A 17,138-nucleotide genomic window follows, 5' to 3' on the forward strand; every position below is an offset into this window, starting at 1 on the left:
TCTGGACCGGATCAGAGACGGCACAGTCCATAGGCAGCGCACCTTGTTCTTCATCCCCCTCAGTCGGAGCAGGAGGTTTCAGTCTTCTTTCCCAAACACCAGGTCTCTTTTGAATMTGCCAGTTCCACGCGAAGACAGTAGGAACAACACCTCTTTTTAGCTATTGTCGCCCCCCAATTTTTCCCTCAACAAATCACTTTCGACGAAATGTGTACTACACACCTTTGTGTGTTTGGTGACAGCAAAGTTGTCACGACGTACTGCCACCAACCACCTTTTRCTGAGCTCTACATCGACCGGGAAACGATGGAAGCTCACAATACCATTACATTTGGAAGAAATTGAACACRGAGTCACTGAACAATGTTCATTAGCACCTCCTTCGCGGGGCTGTAATTTAAACGTAGTCATTGCGAACTATTTCAGTCAGAAAGGCATCGACGACAGCTAGTAAGCTAATGATAAAAACAATAGCAGAACTCGCTCCGGAAGTCATCAACCCGATCGGAAGTAAATTAMAACGTTGGCAGCGYTATAATGCATKGAGCCTATTGGAGGATGATTKAATGTTTTTCAAAGTGTTTGATTTCAGGAGAATKTCTGAATTCTTAGAATGTCTATTCATTCAAAAAAGCTACAACTTCTAGATAAGTGAAAAGTTATTTTGGACAAAGAGGAAACAAATCACTGACCAAGGTTGCTTCGAATTGAGCACTAGTACACCGTAACTAAAGTGACATTAAAACGTACCTCTTTATATCACAGGAGGTTGTTGGCACCTTAATTGGGGAGAATGTGATTGTGGTAATGACTGGAGCGGAATAGGTGGAATGGTATCAAATACATCAAACACGTGGTTTCCAGGTGTATGATGRCCTTCCATTTGCTCCGTTCCGGCCATTATTATGACCCTCAGCAGCCTCCTGTACCTCGGGTACATCACTCTACCTAACATATTTTGTATCCACGTATCACCTGGCTTCTCATAAGTGTCAGGCAGCTGTAATGTGGCATCATTTTCTGGCTARACCTTCCCCACACTTACTAGCATGCTACACAGTTTCCCTCTGCWGGTGTTCTCTGTTGACTCGCTGGAAGGCAGATGGGACCACCTGCATACCACCTGCATACCAGATATGGCACCTTGCCCTAGAACTCCCAAGTTTTTTATGTCAAGKCAGGTTTTCTGACCCAGTTTGTCTGGCAGCTTATCAGGAASATATACAGTTGCTGTACCTATATGATTGGTTGGSTCAATATTTCAAACAAAGGTGTTTGAGGAAATATTGGCATGCCCCTACAACTTTTAAACTTTGCTTGAATCAAGGGGTTGTTTGTTTGCTTTTGTCATTACTTGGTTGTTAGTGTTTGCTTAGTGTGGTATTGTGTGGTTTTGTGTATGATCTTACTGGAAGCCATGTGTATTCACAAGGGTAGTTGTGGTAYATGTGGTCAATGACAAGTCCAGACCGTAGGCGTTGATGATGATTGACATGCGTCATGTGACGTCAGAGGGGTTTGACCAGGCAGCTAGCGTTGGGTGACAGAACCTAGTTTCTTGTTCCCCTTTTGTTTTGGGAGAACTGTGTTGGAGCCTCCAAAGGGGGAGTGTGGTGTTGGCAGGTGATTATTTAGATACATCCTGAGGCAGAGGGGGTCAGCGTAACACCTCTCACAACAGAAACACTACCAGACTGGTTCTTCAGGGAGGCACAGGGACCAGCCAGATAATATAAGGTTTGGGAGAGAGGGAATGCTGAAGAGAGAGACAGAGAGTGAGACAGACAGACAGAACTAGTGGAGGACAGACAAAATATGGTGAGAGAGAAAAGTGTGAAGCAGTGAAACAAAGCGGGAGAGTGAAAGAGAGATCGACTGAATGAGTGGGGCTTCAGAGCGAGATTAGTGTGTGCATGCGTATGTGTGTCTAAGAGAGAGAGAGAGAGAGAGAAGGAGAGACCATTCCCCAGAGGTTTGGTCTAGCTCCCAGTAATAGAAGTTTATTTGCACAGCAGGACCAGTAACAACCTGCTTTGTCAGAGTAACTTACTGTTCTGTAGTCTCAACAGCAGGTCACTGAAGACAGAAGGAAAAACACTAAGGTTGATTTGGGACCTAGCGTGCCAGAAGGGAGTGTGAGGGGCTTGTTTATGACATATCTTGTGTTGAAGAGAGGGTGTGTGAGAAACACTGCAGGTGTTAGAGAGAGAGAGTGTGTGTGTGTGTGTGTGTGTGTGTGTGTGTGTGTAAGAGAGTTCAAGGATGACCAGGAGGTCAGTTAATGGTGAGGGGACTGGGGTGAACAACACCCCCCAAAATGGGGGACACCCAGGGGATACCCCTGTCCCAAAAGAGGACCCTGACGCCCTGCACGGAAAGGTAGAGCTTAAGAAGAAGGTGACCCTYCTTCGGGGAATCTCCATCATCATAGGGACCATCATCGGRGCYGGAATCTTCATRTCTCCCAAGGGAATCRTGAAGAACTCTGGGAGTGTTGGAATGTCTCTGGTGGTGTGGATCGCCTGTGGAGTACTGTCTCTGTTTGGTGAGTCACACGTGTTTYTCGCCACGACGACACCCCACCTCCTCAGGGAGAGAGGCAGGGAGGAAGGAGACAGACCTGAGTAAAGGTGTGCAGAGGGGTTTTATGATGCCAGTGACCTGAAGGTACGGGGAAGGAGCTTTTGTGTTTTTATTGCAGTTCAGTCTATTGGGTTACGACTCCCTTGCTTCCCCTTCCTTGAAGACACTAGAGCTGATGCCTCCTTAAACAAAGTGCTAAACTTGTAAAGCAGCTTTTCTTGAGACAATGAATGTGATTTAAAGCTTAGGGGGATGGATGAACTTTGCTAACTGTCTGCTGCTATGGGAAAGCTTTCGCTTCTACCCTAGTATTATTTCATCGTGAAACTGTAATTACAACAGCGTTATTGTAGCTACTGCCTTCTAACTAACCATCAAACTGCTGAAACCTCAATTACCCTTTACGTTAACCTATCTTGCATTTTCTCTCTCTCTTTCTCTCTCTCGCTCTGACGCACGCACGCACGCACGCACGCACGCACGCACGCACGCACGCACGCACGCACGCACGCACGCACAGACAGACAGACAGACAGACAGACAGACGTGAACTCGCACGCACACACACACACACACACACAGAGCTGTAGGATCTTAAAGGGATACTACTTACCCAGAGTCAGATGAACTCGTGGATACCATTTTTATTTCTCTGCAAGTAGTAGGAACGAAGTTAGCGGTAGTTTGTGAGTCAATGCTAACTAACTTCCTTCATATTGCACGCAGACACGTTAAAATGACAAAATCCTAGTGTCCCTGTAATTTGACCTATACTGTCACAGCAAAATAATCCTGCAGCAACAGAATTTGAACGTTTATGTTTCTTGAGCAGTGGTTAGGCTATTAACTGGCCAAAAGTAGGCTACATGAAAAGTGCAATACGGTTAATATAACCYTATGTTAGTGTTGGTATTCAGTCAATTTATGTAAATCACGAAGCTCATCTGCATCTCCTGGAAAATTCTCAGCAAAAAGAGGGATGAAATTGAGGTCCTACACCTGTACAATGCATACAATGAAAAATACAAGGAATCACATTMTCCTCTTACAGTAGCCACTTACCTGTTTGTTGTTGCAGATGGGTAGCCAGTTTCCTGTCCTAAACCTTTCCCTCTCTCCTATCCCAGGGGCCCTGTCCTATGCAGAGCTGGGAACCAGCATCAAGAAATCTGGAGGACATTATACCTATATTCTGGAGGCCTTTGGACCACAAATGGCCTTCATACGTCTCTGGGCTGACATCATCGCCATCAGGTATGTGTGTGTGAAAGTATTTATTGTGTGTGTATCTTGTGTGTGTATGTGTGTGTGTGTGTGTGTGACAGAGACAGAGGCAGGAAGTGGGGTAGGCACTTGCAATACAGTGTGTGCATATCACTCTATACTGTCTGTTTGTGAGAAGGGGAGGGGCGTTCTAGCGTTGATCTCAGTGTTGTACAGGTAGTAAAGCCTCTCTGATCCCATCCTAGTCRGTTGATACCRGTGGTAGCAGAGCAGTGTAAACAAACCTGCTATARTATYCTGTACTGCAGAGTATCATCGGGCTAGGGGGGACGTATGGTTTMGGGTATATGGGAAATGAACAGTGATCGGGGATGAGCCCACCGACTGGGAAACAGTTATTAGATTCTTATTAGAGCCAAGATCAATAGAAAACACTGGAATTGATTCACTTCCACATGTGGAAGAAATGTGCGTTTGCTATTTTAGATACTTAGTGTGTACGTCTACCTGCTGTGTAGTGTAATAATGTCTCAGTGTTCTGAGAATTAAGTTTAACGGTTATTAGCTTCTACATGTCTGACCAGATTTGTTCCAGATATTTTGAATACATAACATTTGCCATTTCATTCTGGACCACAGAGTACCTTTAGTTATGTGTTTGTACCCAATGTACTTTAAGTACTTTATCTCTATTGTATCCATTTCATATCAATAATAATCATATCTTTTTTAATGTTTTTATCTCAACTGAATCTAACAGACATCTTTGAGTTAGTAACCACTGAATATCAGTAATAATAGTTAATTGACTGTTAAAAAACAAGTGTGAGGTTGTTTAAGACAGGTCAGTTGGAGGTKAAATGCTCCCAACACTCTGAACAGTGCATGCGGCCCCAGATCTCACAGCTTTGTGCGTCAGCATTTCCGGTCGACGTGTTGGCTGCATGTGTATTTTTGGGTCAGTGTTTTGGGGTCTGTGTGTGATGGTGTTGTTTGTTCTAGACCTGCAGGGTTGGCAGTGATATCCCTGGCCTTCGGACAATATATCCTGGAGCCTATATTCATGCCGTGTGGAGTGCCAGAGATTGCTATCAAACTGGCCACCTCTATAGGAATAAGTATGTCTAAGATTTATGCTACAGTATTATATTGAATTGAACAAACGTTTGGAATATAGGATTTTAGTGCTTATCAGTGAGATGGTTCAGCTGAATGTAAGATACCGGTCAGTTTCACATAAAGTATATTTGTGTGTGTGTGTGTGTGTGTGTGTGTGTGTGTGTGTGTGTGTGTGTGTGTGTGTGTGTGTGTGTGTGTGTGTGTGTGTGTGTGTGTGTGTGTGTGTGTGTGTGTGTGTGTGTGTGTGTGTGTGTGTGTGTACTACTCCACAGCGTCAGTGATGTATCTCAACAGTATGAGTACGAGCTGGACAAACAGGATTCAGATCTTCCTCACCTTCTGCAAGCTGCTGGCTATAGCCATCATCATCGTACCTGGCCTCTATATGCTATTCAGAGGTTAGCCTTCGTCATCTTAATCCTCCATCATTCTCATCTTCATCCTCATCCTTCTCATTCTCATCCTCCTCATCCTCACATTAATCATCATCATCACATTCATTATCATCCTCATCATCGTCATCATCCTCATTTTCACATTGATCATCACCATCATCATCCTCATCATTCTCATCATCATCATCATCCTCATCATCACATTCATCCTCATTATCATTATAACATTCATCCTTATCATCATCCTCATTATCACATTAATCATCATCATCATGACATTCATCCTCATCATCATTATCATCGTCATCATCCTCATTATCACATTAATCATCATCATCATCCTCATCATCACCATCACCATCATCATATATTTTACACTGGATTAAAACAACACAAATGGCATGCTTATGCTCACATCACATTGAATCTGACACTCTTTCTCTCATCAAAAACCTTGAAACCCCGTTTGTGGTACATAGGGTTATATTTGTTTGTTTGTTACAGGGACATTCCACAGATACCAGGTGTACTTTAACTAGACGATTAAACTCAACTCCACAGTGTGTAATGGCTATAGAGTACCTGGTRGACACATTACAGGCTAACTACAGAGTGGCTGCAGGCCTATACATAGCTAACAGACTTTATGTTCTGCCATACCAATGTTCATTGAACATCAGTGCATTTCTGCTTTTAGAGGGTTATTATCTGCCCCTTTGGAAGTGTGTTCCATTGGACAGAAATACACTACATAAGTGTGTATTGTATTGGAATGCTCTTGGGGGTGCATTCTTACACATACCCATGCTGATATACTTAGAAAAATGCACCTAGTCAAACAATCAACTAGAATCGGTATTCTTTGGTGTTTGTGTAATTCCTGCTTTGTGTGTGTGTGTGTGTCTCACTCTGTGTGTGTGCATACAGGGGAGACTAAGAACTTTGAGAATGCGTTTGAGGTCAGTAATATCAAGCTCACAGGTCTTCCTCTGGCCTTCTACTCTGGGATGTACGCCTATTCTGGGTGGTAGGTYTGGACTTCTTATAGCATAACTAGCTCTTATATCTAATTCTAGGTMACACTTTGCATAACGCCAACAGGTGTAATGCATTATTGACTTGTCATGAGCTCTTGTTATCTGTATCCTAATGTCATATTGTTGTAAATCTCAAACTTTTATCCAACAGGTTTTACCTTAACTTTGTGACGGAGGAAGTGGAGAATCCAGAAAAGTGAGTTTCTCATTTCATATCTAATTTACACCGGCTTGCCTGACCGTAAGGTGAGATCAAGTTATATTTTGATTGGGTTGTCGGTCTCAAATTTGTGCATATCCTCAGGACTGTGCCATTGGCCATCTGTATCTCCATGGCGATAGTCACTTCCGGCTACGTGCTGACCAATGTGGCGTACTACACTGTGATGTCAGCAGAGGAGCTGTTGGCCTCGCAATCCGTCGCCGTGGTAAGGCATCTAACAAACTCTCTGTCCGATTTCATTGACACTGATCTTACTACCCCCCCCCCCCCCCCGGAGTCCTATAGATTTCTGTGCGTGATGTATTGATACACTTGAGGTGTAATGACTGCAGTCTTACACCTCGGTCATCTGGGCCTAATTCCATCTAGCTCTGAGGAGTGACTGATCAGCGGTGTTGCTTTCCTGCACTCTAAACTGCTCTTAACCTTTCATCATTAGTGGGATGCCAAGCCCAACACCTCTGCTTCCCAGTATGGACTAATGTGATTCCACACAGTCCATCCCTCTCAATAATAATTACATTAGGTCCAGTGTAAATTGCATAGTCTTAGACAGAGCCTAAAATTAGTCTGCCACGCTGTTCTCCGGCCAGTTTGGTGTAGGGGYAGATTCATTCACTAAAAGGGKTCTGATCTGATCAGGCCTTTTTAAAGGAGTTTGTTTCATTACAGTTTAAAAGGTCGGTGATGCTGCTCTTAAGAAAAGACTGAATGCATTTAGCTACCAATGTTCTTACACTAGATGTTCAGTGAATTGAGAATCTTTCTCTGTATCTCTTTGTCCCTATTTGGTTCATACTATTTCTCTCTCTCTCTGTCTCTCTCTCTGTCTGTTTTGTGTGCAGACATTTGCAGAGAAGACGATGGGGAACCTTTCGGTGGCAGTGCCGATATTTGTAGCCTTGTCGTGCTTCGGTACGATGAACGGCTGCTTATTCGCTTTCTCAAGGTGGGCTGCGTCAACACAGGTGTCAAACCACAGCCTCGGCTAACTTTTCCTGCCAAGGAGAATGACAAAATGCCTTMCCTCCCTGACACACAACTGTGCGTGAGGAATCTCACCACTTTTTTTTTCATTCAACTGCCAAACTGTGTTATGRAGAAGTTTGGATGTGGAGGTCGAACATAGAATACGCAGTATGGTGGTATAGTGAAAACAAAATAGCTGACATTGCTTTACTTAGACACTGCCGACTTTTAATAGAGGAATAACAAAAGAGTGAGTTCTTGGGCGCCGTACTACTATGGCTGACCCTGTAAAACAACAGATTTCACTGCACCTATCCAGTGTATGTGACAATAATACAGTATATTATATATATTTTATTTTGTTGTTGKTTTTTTTTGGCTCTGATGATGGTGAAGTGTTGTTTTTAGTAGTATTTCACATTTTCTCATGTAACCCTGAAGATTGTGTTGGTCATTCTAGAATGTTTTATGTGGCATCACGAGAAGGCCATCTCCCTGAGGTTCTGTCCATGATCCACGTCCGCAGACACACACCTTTGGCAGCCGTCATCATTCTGGTCAGATAAGCATAAAAAAAATACACATGTCATTGTTTACTGTCTTTATGAAGATCAGGGGCCGGATTCACAAAACCTWAAGAAGCAATTTTTTCCTTAACTATAGACGTAAGAAGAAAGTTAAGCAAAGTTGCTATTCCTCAAAAAGGTTATTGGAAATGTTATTGCGCTGTTTCTTATGTTAAGCAAAAAGTTAAGAAGAAATTGGATTTTTTTAAATAAAGTTCTTGGAAGCTAAACCCTTGTCTTAAACTCAGGGCAGTGAGAGAAAAAGCTCATGAAAGCAATTGACCATGTTAAATTCACACAAACTTTGTCTGAATGTTTCTCTATTGATTATTTTAAACAGGTTTTAGAACCGTAATCTCAGTAAGAAATATGCTAATTTGATTGCCATTGCTAGATAGCTAAATTGGTTGCCTAGCAACACACATCTTAAGAAGATTCATGAGAAGATATTTGAGAAGTTCATAAGAAAATCATTCAATCTTAAGATATTGTTGAGGAATTGCACTTACGAATMAACTTCTTATTTTTTTTCTTAAGAAGCGTCTTAYGTTTTTGCAAATCTGTGAATCTGGGCCCTGTTCTTTAGGGTTCACAATTAATACTTTGCATTCCTTCCTGAACTCATCGTTTGCATGTTTAACTGTTAACTTGCTTTGTGGTTGCCTTTTAGCATCTCTACGTAATCCTCATTGGATCTGTGTGTGTTCTCTCTCTCTATGTGTGTGTGTGTGTGTGTGTGTGTGTGTGTGTGTGTGTGTGTGTGTTCTTTCTCTGTGTGTGTCTCCAGTATCCTATGACGGTGTTCCAGCTGTTTGTGGGAGATATCTACAGCCTGTTGAACTTCATGAGCTTCCTCCGCTGGCTCTTCATTGGCGTGGCTGTGCTGGGCCTCATCTACATGAGATACACACGCCCTGACATGCCACGTCCTTTCAAGGTCAGTCCAACACACGTGAAAACACACACAGACAGGCATGTAGTCACAGACACACATTCACATACACACGTCGAAGTCGATGATGACATCTCTCCTTCGGTGCCACTTCATGCGGCTGTGGAGGCCGATGCAGGAGCCGCGGATATGCAAGCGTCTTGCACACATGGACACACAAATAGAGCATGAGTCTGTCTGATGGCTGTCTTAGTCAACTAATGAACGCTTTACGGAATTGATCCTTGAGTCCTSTGTACTTCTTTGTCTTTCTCCCCAGGTTCCTCTTTTCATTCCGGCCATTTTCTCCTTCACCTGTTTCTTCATGGTGTTCCTCTCTCTCTACTCCGACCCCGTCAACACAGGGATAGGATTCGCCATCTCACTAACAGGAATCCCAGCCTACTATATTTTCATTGTGTTTGACCGCAGACCCAAGTGGCTACAGAAGGGTTTAGGTAACACGCTACCTACACGTAGGAGCCATTACATGGACTTTACATCACAGTGAAAATCATACATACTACTGACATACAGACTGCAAAGGATTGATCAGTGCTTCAGTGGACCATGAAACTATACATGCATTGCTTACCATAACATATAAACAATTTCCAAAACATTTTCAGCATGGCARCCTATTGTAATTGCTGCATTAATACCAATAATGTGTCCATTTTGACACTTTGCAAATAATCTTGTCCTAACCACAATGGCATCATAATTGTTTTTCTGTGTATTTTATTCTGTCGTCAGATTCCTTTAACAGATCTGTCCAGATCCTCCTGGAGGTGATCCCAGCAGAACACTGACACCAGACCAGATCCCCACACCAGATCCGTGTTTATGATCATCCACACCACAGGAGAACGAGATCGGGTTTATGGTTTCCAGGTGTTTGAAGCCATTCCATTTGCTCTGTTCAGGCCATATTCTTTTGAGCTGTCCTCTCCTCAGCAGCCTCATGTGCTCCACACCCAAGGACATCATGGCCGATGGCCTCTTCTATTGTATCATTTCACATTATACATTATTATGACTCTCCCATCCTGCTGACCTTATCTAGGCAGGCTTAGCCCTGCTCTGCTCTCACATTTCACATTACCAATTCAAACGGCCTGAATACTCTCTCTTCTCTCCTCACCCAAGTATTTTAAATGGAGTGGCCAGGCAGGCAGGGAGGGAGGTGAGGCTGTGTGCTTTGTGTGTGTCCCTGTGTGGGATTTGTAGGTAATCCATCTCTGTAACCACTACCCTACGGCTCRAGTGTGCAGTGGGAGCCCAGCCTCTTAGAAATGCAACAGCTTTTACTGTTGATAAGATGCCAGGGAGTCCTTMTAAGCTTGGAGTATAACTATCTTTGGCTACAATTGCAGTTATATTTGTGTCATTGTTACAGCTAGCATTAGCCATAATTACAGCTAGTGTTAGTTACATTCAGACCTAGCTTCAGTCATTGTTACACCTAGCATTAGCCACTGCTAGCATTAGCATTACACTGGATACTCAGTTTTCGCCAGATCATTCAGGATGTACACAGTATGTACCGTAGGCAACCCAATAGTTATTTCTAAATTTTAGGAAATGAAGACAGATCAGTGAGTGTTAATTGATGTATGTTCTATAGTCTGAGTAAGACAAGCACTCCCTTCACATATGTAAGCATCATTAGAGCAGTAAAGTGTGATTCATACTCAATCTACAGATGCCTGTGAAACATGATGTCCTTACACAAATGACAACGAACATAAACGGGATACAGTTTTATATTTAACCATTTTTTGAACACACGTATGTTTAGAAATGATGTCCTGCATAACCTGAGAAAAACTCATCTGATTTAATGGGAAAATAAAAACAGATTTTTTTCAATCTGAGAGAAACTCTACTTTTGTATTCTGCAGACAATGAATTACACAATTTGCACAAGGGATAAAGATTTTATTTTCTCTTGGTGAGGTGGAAACCTTTAGAGACGTTGGTTGCGTGTAAAACAGTTTCCACACCATGTGCAGAATCTGTGTGTGTGTGTGTTTGCATGTGCTCTGGCATAATTTAAGCCACAAACGCACTGGGCAGAATAGCTCTATTACCACAGATGATTCACACCAGGGTTATTCAAGCTGTGAAACCAACAGAAACCCTTTCCATCGAGAAACACACACAAACACACACTCAAACACACACTCACACTCACATCCTGTATGCCAGGATGCTGGCTGGGTACCAGAGGCTAATGCTCTCACACACACATYTGAGTGAGCACACTGCCAGAGTCCTGGCTAGTAGCCCAGAGTAGAGACAGAAAGAGAGCTTCCCCCTGCTACTGCACAGCCAGGACCAGGCACATTGCCCAACTGAGAGAGAGAGCTAGTGTGTGTGTGTGTCTGCATTCCCATCTTACTAAGATGACTTGCATATCGTGCATTATATTGAGAAGTTGCCTAGAAACATATGGCTAGATCATGTTGACACATGAAATGACTTCATTTACTTACAATCTCCCTCTTGTTGGCAGGTCTGTGTAATCTCCGCTTCTCCTTCTCCTGTATGTTGCTCAGCACTGTCTCTGAGTCTGACCTTTCCTTCTGCTGAGCAACACACGCATACACACGCACGCACGCACGCACATGCACGCACGCTCACACACGCACGCACACACACAATCTCTCTCTTTTCCCGATGTCTGCTCACAGCATCCTTTTCTGCATTGCACCTCTACCCCTGCGGTTTACTAAAAAGACACAAGGGGGCGATACAGTGCAATGTAACAGTCTTGTGAGGGGAAGTTAGTTGGTAAAAGGAGACTAAACATGAGACATTTAAATCTGAGTCACTCTATCTGTACAGCCCATCTCCACCTCGCTCTGCTCCAGGCAGGAATAAGGAACGTAAACATTGTTCCCTCTGGTTGAAACCATGACCCTGTCCTATTGGCGTACCTACTGTACTTCTGTGGAATGTTAATGTTTCTATCCAACTACAATTGTAGGTTTCTAGATGCAAACAAAATGGATTCCTCTTTCTTTTCTCATTAAAGGGAGAGTTCACCCAAATTACAAAATTACATGTTGSTTTCCTTACCCTATAAGCAGTCTATGGATTAGCATTTTTGCGCTGCGGGTCCAAATCATCCAAACGTATCTAAAAATGCATTGTGTAACTCAATGAAGTTACCTATAGATGATGTGACGAAGCGAACCAAGCAAACCGTTGACTTGCATCGGATTTGTGCCACAKATGCTGAAAAGATAGCATTTGAAACAGTGGCCAGGTAAAAATCAACGTCATACCTTGTCCATAAACTGCTTACAGGGTAAGGAAACCATTATGTCATTTTGTAATTTGGGTGAACTATCATTTTGAGTGGATGATATAAACTGATATGCATGAAATAAACCACAGTGGACAACAGGCCACACATAGCAACCACGTAGTAACAACACATTGTTTCCGTTCAATGAGACCACAGTGAAACCCGAAGATAGGGGATAGAGTGATGGGGAGAGAGAGAGAGAGAGAGAGAGAGAGAGAGAGAGAGAGAGGGCAGTACTGACAGGATATGGAGAGAGAGAAAGAATGAGCGAGAGAGAGAGAGAAATAGAGAATAGAAAAAAAGACCAAAACAAACAGAGAGGTTCATTCATAGCTGGAATGCCAGAGGGCTGAGATGTAGGTGACCTCTAACAGGAAGTGACCTTGTTACTGTGGGGTCAGAGGTCACATGGTGTAATAGGTTTATAAGAAGCTCTATCAGGCGGCGGTAGTGTGACTCAGACCCCTTGAGGGCGAGTCAGTCTACTGGCCCAGTATGACTAATCTTGCTGACGGAATGTGGGGATTGAAAGGTGTGTGTGTGTAGGGGGTATAGTGGAAGCCTGAAGGGTTGTGAGACACTGCCATTAAAAGAGCAGGATGCCTTRAGGTGGTGGGGTTCCACCCACTCTCAAGATTCTGTGTGCCTGATTCCTCTCTCTGTGTGAGTTAGGTTCAAGTTTATAGTAATGCTGTTTATGTAACGCATGCCTGCACATGTGCGGCCACGTGTGTGTGGAAAAGGCCTGTGGTGTTGTTCTGTCACTGTGGCTGACTGAGCGACTGTCGTTGTGACTCACCTGAAGTGAGTAATAGTGAACACACAGTATATAAGGATAGAATGGTCCACATCCACCCTGCTTGACAGATCCTCTAATTATAACAGAGGACTGGGCGGCTGCCCTCGGGTCACTTAATGGGTTAATCATTGGTGCATGAACACACACACACGCCCACACACACACTGCAGGCACTATGAGCTAAATGCATTGTCACAAAGCTTTAATCAGAACAATGTGACTGTAGTTCATGTTGTGCTGTAATGCAAATTCACTTTCAGGTTCGTTTTACTGTGGATGTCACAGTGTATAATAAAATATTGTAATATTCTACAGCTTACTTTACGTCGCTTCCTGCTCCTCGTGAATGAAACTAAAAGAATCACGCATTCACATGATTATGCCAGTTGGAATGAATGGTCTAGAGTCTAGACCAGTTAAAAGGTCTGTGGAGTGCATTTAAGTGCAGTCATAGCAATGACACATATTCACATAATCTTACATGCCCTCTTTCAGTGTGCCATGGCATTACCGTGTGGCTGCCTAGCGTGGAGTGGCAGGTAATTCCTGATGTAAATTAAGTTCTGGAACACCACTGGTTGTTGCCTGGCAAAAGAGGTGATTTTTTTTTTATAAGACTAACTCTGCGTTTAATTGGTTGGCTGTGTTATAGAGGATGACTCACTGTTGCCATAGTGTTGCTCCTTTGACAGGGAGGAGAGGAGAGAAAGGAGACAGAAAGGAGATGAGGAGAGAGGGGACAYGAGAGAGGAAAGGAGAAAATAGGAGGGATGAAGAGAGAGGAGAGGAGAGAGAACAGGGGAAGAAAGACAAGAGGAGAGGAAGGGACAGGAGAGAGAGGAAAGGAGAAAATAGGAGGGATGAGTAGAGAGAACAGGGGAAGAAAGACAAGAGGAGAGGAAGGGCAGAGGACAGAAGAGGAGAAGAAAATAGAAGAAAAAGGAGAGAAAGAGGGAGGAGAGGAAAGAGGATAAGAAGGAGAGGAGAGGAAAGAGGATAAGAAGGAGAGGAAAGAGGATAAGAAGGAGAGGAGAGGAAAGAGGATYAGAWGGAGAGGAGAAAAGCAAAAAGGGAAGAGGAAATATCATCTGATTTAGATGCACAACACACAATGCAGGCAGGTTCCCATCCAACACGAATTTCACCAATTCCACCCCCCAAATCAACAGTCCAGGCACGTCAGCTCATTGGCAAAGACTGGGCAGACTGGTACTGCTACAGACTAAATAACCTAAAACAAGACTGGCAGACTGGTACTGCTACAAATAAATAACCTAAACAAGACTGGCAGACGTGACTGCTACAGACTAATAACCTAAACAAGACTGGCAGACTAGTACTGTACAGACTAAATAACCTAAACAAGACTGGCAGACTGGTACTGCTACAGACTAAATAACCAAAAGAACTGGCAGACTAGTACTGCTACAGACTAAATAACCTAACAAGACTGGCAGACTAGTACTGCTACAGACTAAATAACCAAACAAGACTGGCAGACTAGTACTGCTACAGACTAAATAACCTAAACAAGACTGGCAGCTAGTACTGCTAAACAAGAACTCTAAACAAGATGTGACCACGCTAAGAAAACATGACGATGTAAGAATGCATGCAGACACAAACACACCATGAAAGCAGAACGCCCAACATCACGCATATGACCTACGGGCTTGGCTGTTTTGACCTGTCAGGGTGGTTTAGGCTCAGGCTACCTGCTATTACAGGCCAGAGTGTGTTCCCCGTGTGTGTGTGTGTGGTGTGTGTGTGTGTGTGTGTGTGTGTTGTGTGGTGTGTGTGTTGTGTGTGTGTGTGTGTGTGGTGGTGTGTGTGTGTGTGTGTGGTGTGCACATGTTCGCTCCAGGCTGTTCACTCTCTTAAAAGGGCTTAGCTGTTTTTATAAAGGCCATTTTAGACCTGGGTTATTCCAGTCCATACACAACCATAGAACACTGTGCCGGAGAAGATGGCTGAAGTTTTACGTGCTCCTAACCGATTGTGTTTTTATGTTTGTTTTTTTGAGTTGTTTGTAACTTATTTGTTTWCTTATTTCATACATAATGTTGCTGCTACTGTCTCTTATGASCGAAAATAACTTCTGGACATCAGAACAGCGATAACTCACCACGAACTGGCAGACACTTTTTTTCCTTTAACGAGAATGACGAGCCCGACGTGAACGACATACTGCTTTCCAGGGAACAGGCCCAAATCCCTGTCATTTGCGTGAAGAGACGATGGAGAAAATGATGACGGAGGTCGGCCTGCCTTATGAGAATTTGTAGGCGATCGAATAAACCCCCGCCTGCCTTCCGTGCTTCTAGCTAACGTGCAATCATTGGAAAATAAAATCGACGACCAACGGGACATTAAAAATGTTAAATTTTATGCTTCACGGAGTCGTGGCTGAATGACGACATTATCAACACACAGCTGGTTGGTTATACGCTGTATCGGCCGGATTGAACAGCGGCGTCTGGTAAGATAAGGGTGGCGGACTATGCATATATGCAAACAATAGCTGGTGCACGATATCTAAGTAAGTCTCAAGGTTTTGAGTATCTCATGATAAGCTGTAGACCACATTATCTACTAGAGAGTTTTCATCTGTATTTTTCGTAGCTGTCTGCATACCKCRACAGACCGAMGCTGGCACTYAGARCYCKCTCAATGAGCTGTATGCCGCCATAAGCAAACAGGAAAACGCGCATCAAGAGGCGGCACTCCTAGTGTCCGGGGACTTTAATGCAGGGAAACTTAAATCTGTTTTACCAAATTTAAATGTGCAACCAGAGGGAAAAAACTCTAGAGCAGCTTTACTCCACTCACAGAGATGCGTACAAAGCTCTCCCTTGCCCTCCATTTGGCAAATCTGACCATTCCTGCTTAGAAGCAAAAATGAAAACAGGTAGCACCAGTGACTCGGTCAATAAAAAAGTGGTCCATACCCCAACCAGAAGCCATGGAGTACAGGCAACATCTGCACTGAGCTAAAGGGTAGACCTGCCGCTTTCAAGGAGCGGGACTCTAACCAGGAAGCTTATAAGAAATCCCGCTATGCCCTCCGACGAACCATCAAACAYGSAAAGTGTCAATACAAGACTAAGATCAAATCGTGCTACACTGGCTATACAGACTATTTGCATTGATGAAAGCATGTGCCAACAATGAGTGGGGGCCAATACAATCCCAGTGGATACTGTAGACATTAGCAGTCAATTGTGTGTGTGAAAAACTCCCGTGTGAGAAGATGGCCGACAAGAATATTTTCGGGAAAAAGAGTTCTGCACGCACGTTGGTGGTGTCGTTTAGCCGCACAAACACTACACACACACACACACACACACACACACACACACACACACACACACACACACACACACCAACTGAAACCCACAGTTTTCCTGTAGACCAAAAAAGAGGCAATGCAAGGTGAAATTGATCTCGGGGGTAAATGTATTTAAAGTCCTTAGAGTCCTCTCCCTGCCATGCAGCTCAGAAAGCTCATTTTCACCCTTGATTTATGATGCCAACATCTATCCTGTTTAACACAATAATAAAGGGAAAATGCTGCTATAACACCGGGGAATGAGATTGGCCTCTAAATGATGAAGTGTGGGATGTGGTGGATATTCACTCTGCTGCTATGAAGTGTGTGTGTGTGTGTGTGTGTGCCTCCTCCCCTGTGGTGGTCCCCTGATGGTAATGATAATAAAGATTGGGGTTATTGGGGTATTATTGGCTCCACATGTTGACTCCCCTGGCTCCTCTCTGTTGGCGATGTGATCTATTGGCTCAGCTCCCCGCGGTCCAAATGAAATAGGACACGGTCCAGGCAGTCCGACCGGGTTCAGACCGCCCGTACTCCCGTAGGTGATTTGTTTGCATGGATTACATGTCCTATTCTGGATATAGGTTATTATAGCAGGGTCCTCTGGAGCAAATGAGGTCATTATAAGAGAGAACACACATACAT

At 43.7% G+C, this 17,138-nt stretch overlaps 1 protein-coding gene across 1 annotated transcript; it reads left to right on the forward strand.

The window, feature by feature from the left end:
• The first annotated feature begins 673 nt into the window (after positions 1-673).
• LOC111965721 (cystine/glutamate transporter) lies at positions 674-10,919 on the forward strand. The gene is made up of 12 exons (XM_023989977.2): positions 674-2,545; positions 3,711-3,837; positions 4,810-4,925; positions 5,199-5,324; positions 6,249-6,348; positions 6,510-6,554; positions 6,663-6,786; positions 7,427-7,530; positions 8,011-8,107; positions 8,904-9,053; positions 9,328-9,505; positions 9,804-10,919. Exons 1-12 carry the CDS (start codon positions 2,263-2,265, stop codon positions 9,857-9,859), a joined length of 1,506 nt encoding a protein of 501 aa, XP_023845745.1. The 5' UTR covers positions 674-2,262; the 3' UTR covers positions 9,860-10,919.
• Positions 10,920-17,138: the final 6,219 nt, after the last annotated feature.

This window comes from Salvelinus sp. IW2-2015, linkage group LG6.2 (assembly GCF_002910315.2).
Source record: "Salvelinus sp. IW2-2015 linkage group LG6.2, ASM291031v2, whole genome shotgun sequence".
In the NCBI taxonomy this organism is placed as follows: domain Eukaryota; kingdom Metazoa; phylum Chordata; class Actinopteri; order Salmoniformes; family Salmonidae; genus Salvelinus; species Salvelinus sp. IW2-2015.